The sequence below is a fragment of the Babylonia areolata genome, chromosome 5 (genome assembly GCF_041734735.1).
Source record: "Babylonia areolata isolate BAREFJ2019XMU chromosome 5, ASM4173473v1, whole genome shotgun sequence".
NCBI lineage: Eukaryota > Metazoa > Mollusca > Gastropoda > Neogastropoda > Buccinidae > Babylonia > Babylonia areolata.
This window is the reverse complement of record NC_134880.1, coordinates 13,964,601-13,977,841: the sequence shown is the minus strand read 5'-3', so window position 1 is coordinate 13,977,841 and position 13,241 is coordinate 13,964,601. Positions and strand designations below refer to the sequence as shown.

General features: G+C 40.6%; 1 protein-coding gene across 4 annotated transcripts in view; it reads right to left on the bottom strand.

The window, feature by feature from the left end:
* Nucleotides 1-12,289, bottom strand: part of LOC143281958 (FERM domain-containing protein 5-like) — a 46,382-nt gene extending 34,093 nt beyond the window's left edge. For all 4 annotated transcript variants that reach the window (XM_076587287.1, XM_076587289.1, XM_076587288.1 and 1 more), the window contains exons 1-4: nt 12,074-12,289; nt 4,089-4,193; nt 3,534-3,576; nt 1,569-1,647 (exon numbers count right to left, since the gene is read on the bottom strand). In XM_076587287.1, coding sequence (XP_076443402.1) covers nt 1,569-1,647; nt 3,534-3,576; nt 4,089-4,193; nt 12,074-12,166 — 320 coding nt within the window. In that variant the 5' untranslated portion in view covers nt 12,167-12,289. The remainder of the gene's footprint in view (nt 1-1,568; nt 1,648-3,533; nt 3,577-4,088; nt 4,194-12,073) is intronic.
* Nucleotides 12,290-13,241: the final 952 nt, after the last annotated feature.

Here is a 13,241-nt window from a genome sequence, read left to right as displayed (position 1 = left end):
TGATAGCCATAATAATAATATTTTAATTCATATAGCACCTCCCATTTTAAAGTACTGACAAATGCATTTAGACACTAAAATAAAAACTTCAATTTATGAACTTAAACACTAAAAACAGAAATTTGCATGCATTTTATAACCCTGCACAGACAACCAACCAAGTACTCAAAACAACAAATTACATTCATACACACTAAAAACATCACACGCGGCGTTCACCACTCAAATCATACATGCATGAATTAAGATATGACAGATGCAATAGCCAAGTGGTCCAAGGGTTGGACTTTCAATCTGAAGTTCCCAGGTTCGAATCTCGGTAACGGCACCTGGTGGGTAAAGAGTGGAGATTTTTCCGATCTCCCAAGTCAACATATGTGCAGACCTTCTTATGCCTGAACCCCCTTTGTGTATATATATGCACGCAAATCAAATACACACATTAAATATCCCGTAATCTATGTCAACGTTCCGTGGGTTATGGAAACAAGAACATACCCAGCATGCACATCCCCGAAAATGGAGAATGGCTGCCTACATTGCTGGTAAGTAAACAAAACCGTCATGCAAATAAAATGTTACATGTTTGTCTGAATGTGTATGTGTGCGTGCCTGCAATCTGACTGAATGACACAGGAAACAAATGATGAGCACCCAGTGCCAGCCGTCAGTCGGCTCTATGAAGATAGGCAGCCTGTTGTGCTAATGACCCCGTCTTTGTAAAGCCCTTAGATTTTTTGTCTCCAACTGAGGATAGGTGCTATGTAAGTATCCACGGATATCATTCATCATTCATTCATGAAACGATCAGTCATTCAGATGAGATGAATAACTGAAGCCCCGTGTGGAACATGCACTTTGCGCACATTAAAGAACCCACAGCAACACAAGGGTTGTCCCTTTTAAACTTCTGCAGCAAAACCCACTCTGATATACCCGCGCATGTGTTGGTGTGATTGATGCCTAAGTGAATGACAAAGGAAATTGTATTGTATTGTACTGTATTGTACTGTATTGTATTGTATTACTCTTTTTTGTCACAACAGATTTCTGTATGTGAAAATCGGGCTGCTCTCCCCAGGGAGAGCGCATCGCTGCACTGAAAGCGCCACTACTTTTCTTTTCTTTTATTCTTTTCTGCCTGCAAGTTTTTTAATTGTTTCTCCTATCGAAGTGGATTTTTCTACAGAATTTTGCCAGGGACAACCCTTTTGTTGCCATGGGTTCTTTTATGTGAGCTAAGTGCATGCTGTACATGGGACCTCACTTTATCGTCTCATCTGAATGACTAGCATCCAGACCACCACTCAAGGTCTAGTGGGGGGGGAAAAAATACTGGTGACTGTGCCGTGATTGAAACTAATGCGCTCAGATTCTCTCGCTTCCTAGGCAGACACGTTACCTCTAGGCCATCACTGCTCACACCATACCGTAAGGCAGCTCTACCCAGGTTGGCAACCTCTCGAGCAAATGACTTTGTAAAGAGCTAAGAGTTTGGTCTCTAATCAACATTTTTTCTCTTTTTCTTATGAATAATACAACAAAAAAGAGGAATTTGGGTGTCTGACCTGGTGATTTCCTCACGCAGTTTCGTGGGCTCCTCTGGATAGAACTTGACCCGGAAACACAGCACCATGGGACTGACCCCTGCCACAGAGCAAACCTGTTCATCATGCATCAGTTCCTTCCTTCGACAACATCAATTGAAATTTCCCACTGATTTAGATAAGAAAATAAAAGAGAAGAAAAATGGAAGAAAAAGGAAAACAGTGGCCGTGACTGATTAAGACCGGAAAGTTAAGAAAAGGAACAACTCCAGTGTGGATGGCTGAGACGTGTGTGTGTGCGTGTGCGTGTGCGTGTGTGTTGTGCATATTTGTGTGAGTACTACTTTAAATGTTCACAAATGTTATGCCACAATCATAAACACATACATAAATGCACACCCACACTCTCTCTCTCAAGTACACATGCACGCATGAATGCGCACACACACACACACACACACATACACACACCACAATTGCACCCATTTACAGTCACCACAGCCCATCAATGCTGTCGCCTTTCATCAGGTCATTAACCCAAACACACATGGCCTGCACAGAGACCATCAAAACATTGCAGGACTGGCCAGCCGCCTACTGGGACGTGATTTGTCAGCCAGGTCCTCATTCATTCATGATGGTATTGACTGGTGTGCTTCTTGAACTCCTACACTGTGTGTGTGTGTGTGTGTGTGTGTGTATGCGTGTGTGTACGAGCACACACATGCGAGCTCATGTGTTTGCATACATGTGCACACGCTTGCTGGTGTATGGTATGTCATACTTGAGTGCACATACAACATACATATGTGTATAAATAGCATAACATTTAACACTGTAAATGCCTTGTGTCATGATTGTTCTGTCTTTGCTACCTCAACGTATACATTTGGTTGCATACATACATACATACATACACAGCCACAAGCATGCCAACACATAGCTGTGTCTTTAGCTGCATTATCACCATGCACTGTAAACCTGCGCATGCTTTGGAAGAGCACCAGTGCTGAAACTGAAATCAGTTAACCCCATCCCCCACCCCCCATCCCCCTGACCCCACATGCATGAGACTGCACAGACCCACCATGTTTTTGCCTCGCAGCCTTGGCAATCTCTGGACAACGTGTTGCTATTGAACCGAGCTGGGCCATGCGAGCCGCACAATCTATCCAGTCCCAGCTCTTCAAATCAATAACAGCTTTATTGCTGCAATGTGTGAGGGTGCAGTGTCTGTGGTGCAGTTTGGGGAAGAGGGGAGGGGGTATGGAGGGGGGTGGGGGAATGTGTGTGTTAAGTGTTTGTGAGAGTGTGTGTGGTGAGAGAGAGAGAGAGAGAGAGAGAGAGAGAGAGAGAGAGAGAGAGAAAGAGAGAGAGAGAAACACTTGAAACTCAAAACTCAAAACTCGAAACACGGGTTCCAATTCAGAGAGATAGCAAGAAAGGGACAGAGAGAGAGAGAGAGACTGAGAAAGAGAGAGAGTGAAAGAGCGAGAGAGAAAGAGCGACAGAGAAAGTGTGTGTGTGAATGTGTAAGAGTGTGTGAGTGAATTTGTTAAGTGTGAGTGTGTGTGCGTGTGTGCATGCATGCTTGTGCGTGCACGTGTGTGTGCGCGTGTGTGTGTGGTGTTGTGTGGTGTTGTGTTGTGTTGCGTGACAGAGAGAGAGACTGTGCAGAATGCTGACAGTACAGCAGCAAGAACCATCTGCTGCACCTGAGTCACTCAGAAGTCAGTCATGCACTGATGTAGGCTGTCACATCAAGGTCACTGCAAAAATATACATGTTCTATTGTACTGCCCTGTCCTACATATATTAATATCTTTTCATACAGCATCTGTTCTCTGGACAGTCCTGTTTTAGCTGATTTTAGCTCATGCTTTCTTGATTTGATGCGTCATTTTACACAGACACACACACACACATACACACACACACCACACATACACATACACACAACACACACTCTCTCTCTCTCTCTCTCACCTTTCATCTGTTTGTAGACAGTCTTCAGAGGATCCAACCAGTGCTGAAACACCACAAGTCGTTTATATTCAAACACTCACACTTTACATGTACAGATTCTGAAAATTCAAACCGCATTTTCTGCCAGCTGGTATCATTACCAAATCTGCTTTTAAAAAATTTTTTTTTAAAAACAAAAAAACTCTTGACTCCAGCATAACCCAGCTCAGGCACCTGCCTAGCAGATGTGGTCTAGCGTATATGGCTTTATGATATCTGAACACAGTCACCCTTCCTTGAGAAACTGAAACGTATCCTTGTTCAATTAGGAAAAGTAGCACATCTCAACAATCCATTCAATGTTTACTTTATGTTCTAATACATGTTGTTCACCTTGCTCTCTTTGTATCTTGCAAGCTGCACGTGAGCTAAGGTTATGCAACTCAAAGTCTACCATATCAACATGATATAATTTACAAATAATTAAATCATATATAAATTCCTCATTTCATTGTATTCATTGATAGAAACTAACTTATTTCTGCTTCAGGGAAAAAATAAACAAAAAGAACTTACTCTCTGTTTCTCTGCATCAATGTAGCGCAGACCAAAGTAGTCCTTCTCCATCAGGTTCAGCTTTTCTGACACACGATCCAGCAGCCATTGTCCAATTGTGTCTTTCTGTACAAACACACCACAACGAAGGCTCAGAGTTTAAGAGACAGACCAACACAAAGTGAGGAAGAGACTGCCATTCTGGAATAAGCATGTCAAGCCACAACCGACACTGCGACACAGAACAACTCATCAGTCTCCCGAGACTGAAAGATGCCTACTACAGCACAGCACTAGTTTTGTGCAGCAGATGCACCAACACAATAATGTCTCTTTGCACATAAGTTGCCCAAGTTACCATTCACACAGAACAAGAGCAAATACATTTCACAATCATAAAGGTCAATGAAAATTGAAAAACAGCACTACCAGCATTGCTCAACAGTGTCTTTCAGCGCAAACGTTCTGGAAGATTTCCAAAGTGTGACACACAGTATTAATAATATACTAGTTACTTCAAAACAATAACCCAAAATCTTTTTTTTTTCTTTTTTTTTTTCTTTTTTTTTTTGCTGCCCCATCATCTGCACCGTTTCAGTGGCATGACTCCCACGCCGCTCATTTAGATTCCCCCATACACAGCCACACCCGGGTTCGTCCATCGCAGTTCCAGCATCAGCAGTCCACAGGGAACCACCGATGTTAGGTCGCCAGGAGGCCACACACCAGAGGAGACCCTGCACTGCTGCTGAGTCACTTCGGTGGTGTTCAGTGGCGCCTGTTCTGTTTTAACGTACTTAGGGCACCACCTACTAAGCCCCCTACAAACGACAATAATGGCTTACCAAAAATCTTTTACCTATCCAAACCTTTAAGACATCAGCTGACATCCCATATAAAGCGCTTCCCCAGTGCCTGTAAGACATCCACTGCAATCCCGCATTCATTCGGATTTTTTTCTTCACTGGAGTTCGGTTCAGTGAACATGAACAGACTAAGTCTGAACAATTACCTTGGTGTGTGTGGATTAAAATGCTATTTAAATGAGCATATGTCAGGTTCAAGACCCCTAGCTTTCTTCTCGACAATGACTTGCTAACTGGACCATGTGGAAAACACATGAAAAGGGGATTTGCCTCATTAGCAAAAATTATGTCAGAACCTTGGACAAGCAAAGACAGTGGTCCCTATCAGTAGACTTAAATGATGTTTCAGACTGTTCAAATGATTCTTCTTCTTCTTCATTCATGGGCTGCAACTCCCACGTTCACTCGTATACATGTACACGAGTGGGCTTTTAACTGTATGACCATTTTTACTCTGCCATCTATGCAGCCATACTCTGTTTTCGGGGATCAAATGATTATAATAAGGAAAATGATGGAGATGGATCTGTCTTGTCTGATGACTTGTTAGAACTTGAAGAGGATGACGGGTGCAATAGCCGAGTGGTTAAAGTGTTGGACTTTCAATCTGAGGGTCCTGGGTTCGAATCACGGTGACGGTGCCTGGTGGGTAAAGGGTGGAGATTTTTACGATCTCCCAGGTCAACATATGTGCAGACCTGCTAGTGCCTGAACCCCCTTCGTGTGTATATGCAAGCAGAAGATCAAATACGCACGTTAAAGATCCTGTAATCCATGTCAGCGTTCGGTGGGTTATGGAAACAGGAACATTCCCAGAATGCACACCCCCAAAAGCGGAGTATGGCTGCCAATATGGCGGGGTAAAAACGGTCATACACATAAAGGCCCACTCGTATGCATGCGAGTGAACGTGGGAGTTGCAGCCCACGAACGCAGAAGAAGAAGAAGAAGAAGAGGATGACAATAACGACAAACTGTTAATGACAGTAATATTCAATGCTTGTTCAATCGTGCTAACAGCAATTTTTTAGCGAGTGACAGTAATTGGCAGAGAGCAATGTGGGGCAGCACAAAGTGTCCAAAGGGGAGGGGAGATAAAGCGGAGCTGTGGATTTTTCCCCTATCCTCCATCCCCTGGACCTCGAGTTATGGAACTGGTGTTACTGTTAGTGTTAGTCATTTAATTATGACAATTAACTGTGATAGGACCAAAACACATTCTATGAGCAACCAAGCATATCAAAAACCCAGTTACAATCAAACAAACAAAAACATAGCAGTGGATTATAGTAATATTCAGTTGAAGCCACTTATAATGAAGTCGGATGAAACAAATGCCAGCTATAACGAAGCAAAAAGGTTGGTCCTGGCAAAAATCCTTCTTTACAAGACTAAAAATACATCCGATATTACAAAGTCAGATGTAACAAAATGCCACTTAAGTTATGGTGATGTGGTTTTCGGGTCCACAGCAGGTGATCATGCAGGTTATAATGAAGCTGCCGCCTACTGCGAATTATATGTTTGGCCCTGTGAAGAGTTCAAGCCGGATATATAACGAAGTGGTTATTTTTTAGTGTTTGGGCACCATTTCTCAAAAATTGTTGGTTAGTTTGCTGGGATACATGTATCACTTCATCAATTGCTGGCTATTCTGGGGAAATGGATGAGTGTCCGCATAGGCACAAGAAATGTAGAGCTTTCTGTGTGTTGCTCTAAATAGAAATCAAACGTTACATGTATGTGTCTGACTTGCTTCATAACCCTAAGCTTGTTTCATTTTTTACACAGTTTCACAAACACATGTCTATGAAGATCAAAAGTTCACAGTACTTTTTACTGTGTATTTGTTGTATGGTAAACATCACATCTGTAATTCGTAACCAATAAAATCATATTCTTCTAATGTCCTTTTTTAAGCGGGTGCCTGTGATTGTCAAATCAGAGTGGTCCACTCACATGGGGTCAAAGGTTCAAAGACTGCAGACAGAGGAGAGATGCTGGAGGGACGAAAGTGGGGTGAAGGGGAAGTAGGATGCCAGGCTCTGATTTGTATTTGTATTTTTATTTCTTTTTATCACAACAGATTTCTCTGTGTGAAATTCGGACTGCTCTCCCCAGGGAGAGCGCGTCGCTATACTACAGCACCACCCTTTTTTTCTTGTATTTTTTCCTGCATGCAGTTTTATTTGTTTTTCCTAATGGCCTTTCATAGGCCATTTCATAATGGCATCTACACATTGCAAGGGTATGGCATCTACACGTAGCAAAGGTAGATGGAGAATTTTTTTTTTTTTTTAACTATTACTTTTTTTTCAAGATCTTATTCAGACACTATTTATTTTTGGTTATTGTGATTTCTTGTCACTGAATCTGTGAAAAGCACAAAATGCTCTCCATTACAGCAAACTTAAGTTAAAGGCAATTACTTAAGTTTTATTTCTAATTCTATACTAGTGCATACTCCAATGACCGAACAGTGTGAACGAGTAAATGAACAGTGCAGAAATTCCCTTCTTTCCCCTTCCTGCCTTTCAATCATGGTGTTGTGATTTTTTCTGACAATCTTTTCTTCTGAAGTCTTCAGAATAATACAGTGAATTTTGTTCGCCTGTTTTACTCTATTAATAATATTATCAGTTTCTCAGCCTTCAAAATGCAAGATAGGCCTATGTGATCTGTTGACATTTATTTACACTTTTACAGCCATATTTTGGAAAGACTATGTGTGTGTGTGTTTTGTGTGTGTGTGTGTGTGTGTGTGTGTGTGTGTGCACGCGCACGCAGAGAGACAGAGAGAGAGGGAGAGAAACACAACACATCTCATATATATATATATACATATATAATGAAGTGACCTGATAGAAATTCATTATAACCAGTGCGCTGGATAAAATGAAGCGATTTTGAATGTCCCCAGTGATTCCTTATAAGCGGCTCTGACTGTAATACCCTTTCCCTTTGGACAGCAGCAAGAATTTGTCAAGTTGAGAAATCACTGGTGATTGAAGACTGAAGAGTAACTAATAGAATATAATGATGTTATTGTAATACAAACAAATAAACAAACAGTGAAACACATGTTGTACTGCTGAACAAATATCAGTATTCCATCAAAACAGAGGAGATTAACCTGAAGAAAATTTTAACCAGGAGGGCAAGTGATATAAATCTTCACCTTAAACATGTCAGATAATTATACAAAGTTATCAAGTCATGCATGTTTGAACTGTTCTGAAGCACAATCTTGAGCGAGTCACTGAGTAGAGGGGGAATTTTGTTTAATGTCCCGTCATACATATCAGTGATTGAAGAAGTCACTGGGTATGACCCTAATTTAATCATTTCTATTTAACTGATATAGGAACAATTGTTTCACAAGTAAGAGCTGTGTGGATAATGTTAAAGCAATCAATTTGAAAAAAAAAAAAAAAAAAAAAAACACTGCATGATAGCCTTCAGAATTTACATTCAAATTTAAGTATTCCATCACATTAGCTGGTTAAGTAACCATGTTTTAATTACAAGGCTCAAAGTCAAACACTTCAGATGGACACACACACACACACACACACACACACACACACACACATGTGCACACACAATTTTTTTATAATGCAATTGACACCCATGATTTGTTCTGCAAATAAATATTATAAATAACACTCAATAACTATGTGAAGACAGAAGAGTCAATGGGGCGCCATGCAAAAAAACAATGTTTACCAGTTTCCCCAGGTGTTTCTGCAAACGGTTTTCCTGTCCATTCTGCAATGCTGTCAGTCCATCATATTTTTCTGCCTCTCCCTCTGTCTCCGTCCCTCAATAGTTCCTTGGACAATTGATTCAGTAAGGCTAAATCTTCTTTACATGGCCATACCAACATAGCTTTCTTAACAGATGTTAGCAGATCTAGAACTTTATCAGCTCCTATGTGTTGCTTGATACTCTGGCGCACTTGCTCATTGGTGATGCGATGAGTATATCTGCTGTTTATTATCTTGCATTACCTCATTTCCATGGTTTGAATTCTTTTTTTCCAAACCCGCCGTTAGGGTCCATGTCTCGCACGCATACAGGATACCAGTGCACACAGAAGTCTGATTTTGAGTTTTACAGAAATGTTGCTGTGCTTCCATTTATAGGTCTAAATCTGGACAATGATACAGTGACAGGTAGACAGAAAGAGGTCTACACAGAGTGAGGCACACTGAGAGAAAGATGAAAATGCACAATGTGTCACACACACACACACACACACACACACACACACACACACACACACACACACACACACACACACACACACAAATTCTCATAATATGTTGAAAAAAAAAACTTTTTTTGTGTGCATCACTTCACTGTCAGTAAGCCATCTATCTGTCTGATAATACTGCCGTTGCTACTCTGATGATAACTGCTACAGGTTCAGGTTCAGGTTCAGGTTCAGGTTAGGGGCTGATGTTGATCATCGTAGCCTCACGGCTTTTTACGCCCCATCTCATTTGATTAGCACAAGGCCTCACGGCCTTCTTTATGCTATGTCGTTATCTGTCTTGTCTCAGTCTAAGTAGACCCAGTTACAATTATCTTGGACCATCAAAGTCAAACCAAATGTCTTTTAAAATTTTGTGATTATCGATAAGGTTCTTGAAGTTGTTGGTATTGGAAGCATACTTGATGTTAGTGGTTAGTTTATTCCAGTCGTTAGTAACCCTATAACTGAAAGCAAATTTCCTTGTGTTATTGTTATGTCTCTGTTTATAAATTTTATCAACACTGTTTCTTGTTTCCATATTAGTATCTGGCGGTGAATCAAAGAAGTGATCTTTTTTAATATCGTCTATACCATTACAGATCTTATAGGCTTGAATCAAATCTCCTCTTTTTCGTCTTGCTTTCATTGAGGGTAATTTTAGGAATTTCAGTCTTTCTTCGTAAGACAAATCCTTAATTTCATGCACCAGTTTGGTAGCACGTCTTTGCACTCTTTCAATAGTAATTGATTGACGTATTAGTCTAGGACACCAGGCAGGGAGACCATACTCCAAGAGAGGTCTTACAAGAGCTTTATAAAGTCGGAGAAAAATATCCTTATCAATAAACGAAAAAGTACGTTTAATAATACCCAGCCTTTGATTTGCCTTGTTAACAACTTGGTTAATATGTCTGTCAAACAGTAAGTCTTTATCAAACGTCACCCCTAAGTCTTTCTCCTCTTCACATTTCACAATATTGGTTATTTCATCGTCGTTTTTCATTACATAGTTATGTTTTGGGTTTGTTCGACCAATGTGTAATACTTTGCATTTGGAAGCATTAAAGTATAAGTTCCATTTTTCAGACCATTCTATCAAGGAGTCAATGTCATTTTGCATTATGTGTTGTGAACTTGGTGAACAGTAAAGTTTAGTGTCGTCTGCAAAAATTTTACATACACTTGATACTGTCTGAGGCAAGTCATTTATGAATAATGTAAAAAGTATGGGTCCTAAGATACTACCCTGTGGAATTCCACTAAGGACCATTGCTTCCTCTGAATAACTATCTCCCACCTTAACTCTTTGTTTTCGGTTTGTGAGAAAATCCCTAGTCCAATTTAATACTTTTCCTGATATTCCATAAGATTCTATCTTTTTTAATAATCTCTGGTGTGGCACAGAATCAAAAGCTTTCTTAAAGTCTAAGTAGAGCACATCAATATCTTCGCCCCTGTTTATCATTTGTGTGAAGTCTTCCATGACTTCTAGTAACTGAGTTACACATGATCTGTGTTTCCGAAATCCGTGTTGGCATTCCGCATACAAACAATTTTCTGTCATATGATCAACAATAGTATCTCTTACATATGATTCCAGAACTTTACATGTTATACAAGTCAAACTAACAGGTCTATAGTTTCCAGGGTCAGTTCTTGTACCTTTTTTAAATATTGGCGTTACTGTAGCCATCTTCCAGTCATCTGGTATTACCATTTGTTCAACTGATTTATTAAACAATATGCTTAGCGGTTCTGCTAGCTCTTCACTTAACTCTTTCAGAATCCTTGCTGGTACTGCATCTGGGCCCTGAGCTTTGTTTGGATTTATTTTTTTCAACTTTTGTCGTACAGATTCACTTGTAATTTTAATATCAGTTACCATTTTGCCATTTGATCTAGATCCAGGGTCCAGATTTGGTATGTTATCAACTTTCTCCTTTGTAAAAACACTTGAGAAGAAACTGTTAAGAGTATTGGCTTTTTCTTTGTCACTTACAGATTTCATGCCATCCTTGTCAATTAGGGGGCTTATTCCAATTTTTGATTTAGTTTTAGTTTGGACATATTTCCAAAAGCCTTTTTGATTAGATTTGACATCTTTAGAGAGCTTTTTCTCAAATTCTTTAGTTGCACTTTTGATCTGTTTGTTACATAGGTTTCTTGTTTCAATATATTTTTGATAATCTTTACCATTTTTTGTATTCAAAAGTCTCTGATATAAGTTATATTTCTTTTTGATAATCCGCATAGCTTTTTTATCGAGCCACATGGGTTTATATTTCTCTCGTTTGATGTATCTCATTTTAGGAATGTTTTTATTTATAGTTGAGTGTAGTTCCTTTTTAATATATTCCCAACTGTCATTTACATCCTACAATCATCACAATACTCTAAACTAAAATCCGTTTCACTTAACTGTGTTATATAAGTATTTGCTGAACACTTAAACCAAATTATTAAACTGATATTGTCTGAACCGGACTCTGACCCATTGACCTACTTTCTGCGGCAGCCACCCCCAGTGCCTGACACGCCCATTTTTACCGGCGTCGCTCTTTTATCTCTTGCTGTCTCACCGAGTCTTGGATCTTTCACAAAACACCATACCGACTCGACGAAGCCTCGGTTCATTGCACGCCTTGATGACTGTGATCACTGGTCTATCAACAACTGCATTTAAAATTACGTTAGTGTTACTGATGATGTTAATTTACGTATGATGCAACAAAAAAGGGATAAAAACAAAATCGCGTTTTCACATTTTCTAAGGCGATTGCGACTGGGGTTTGAATCAACAAGCCTTCTGAAGCCAAGCGTAACTGGGGCACCAGAGTAAACAACGATGAGTAATCGTGCGCTGCGCACCATCGAAAGCTTACCTTGAAAGTAAACTGCATCGGTTCGTCATCCAAGAACCGCACACTGCAGGTGTACTCCGTCTGCACTTCGGATTTATTTCGTTTTCGGAACATGATGGTGTCCCCAAGCTGCTGTTCACCCACTTCATGCACTGAGAGGTTTCTCTGGGGTTGCTGGAGCTTTATCACTGACTACCGTTTTCGGCAGATTCCGACTTTACGGTCCGCAACGGGGCAGCTGAGTTCTAATCCCAAGATGGCGCTCTCTCATCACGTGACTTATCAACGTTGCGCAGTCCTCGTCTGAATTGACTACTGTTGGGGCCAGTTATAGAGTTCGGACGTTTCCATATACGGTACAGAGAAACTACAGATCATCCCGCATACCCCCGCACTGACTCCCACAGGCACTCCTTCTTCCCTTCAGCTGTCCGCCTGCAGTACCAGATTCCAGACCATAATTATTATCCCAGCCATTTCCTGGCTTCAGGCGACTGAGGCCTGGCTGCGAGCCTCAGGTTCAGTGTATTTCGCTACAGGACAGGTTTGTTTTGTTTTGTTGTTGTTGTTTTGACCGATGCTGTGAGGGGCCCAGATTCCCCTGGCTGAACTAGGGGGCTTAACTGGCAGTCGTACACAGACACGCGATCAGTCACCCAGAGCGGGGAGGGAGGTCACCAAAGAACCATCAGTGTCATCATCAGTGGGGAAAAAATGAAAGATTTTGTTACCTATGAATTAAAAGCCACTAGCTTGTGTAAATGAGGGGTCACAACTTTTACGCCATCAGTTCTGGTGGACGTCAATGCGGGTGATAGTTATTATATCTGTCCTTGCCAGCTGACCATCTGATTTAAAAAAAATGAAAATAAGAAATAAAATGAATAATTTCCTGGTGGTTTTTATCACTGCCAGTCCGCAGCCGGTAAAGCAAATGAGGGTATATAAATTGTGAAGAAACTGAAAGATATGCCCTTCGATCTGTAGCTTATCAACGGTCAATGCATAATGGTGTTTAAAAAAATGATGAATAGAAAAAAGAAAAAAAAGAAGAAGAAGAAGAAAAGAAATCGCGAAAAAATGAATGCTGTTAAAAGGCCCGAAAGCGGCGACGAAAAATCCTGCTGGTATCCCGGCCAGTTGATCAAAAAAGCAGACATAGGCCAACGGACAGGACAGTTTTCTGCTC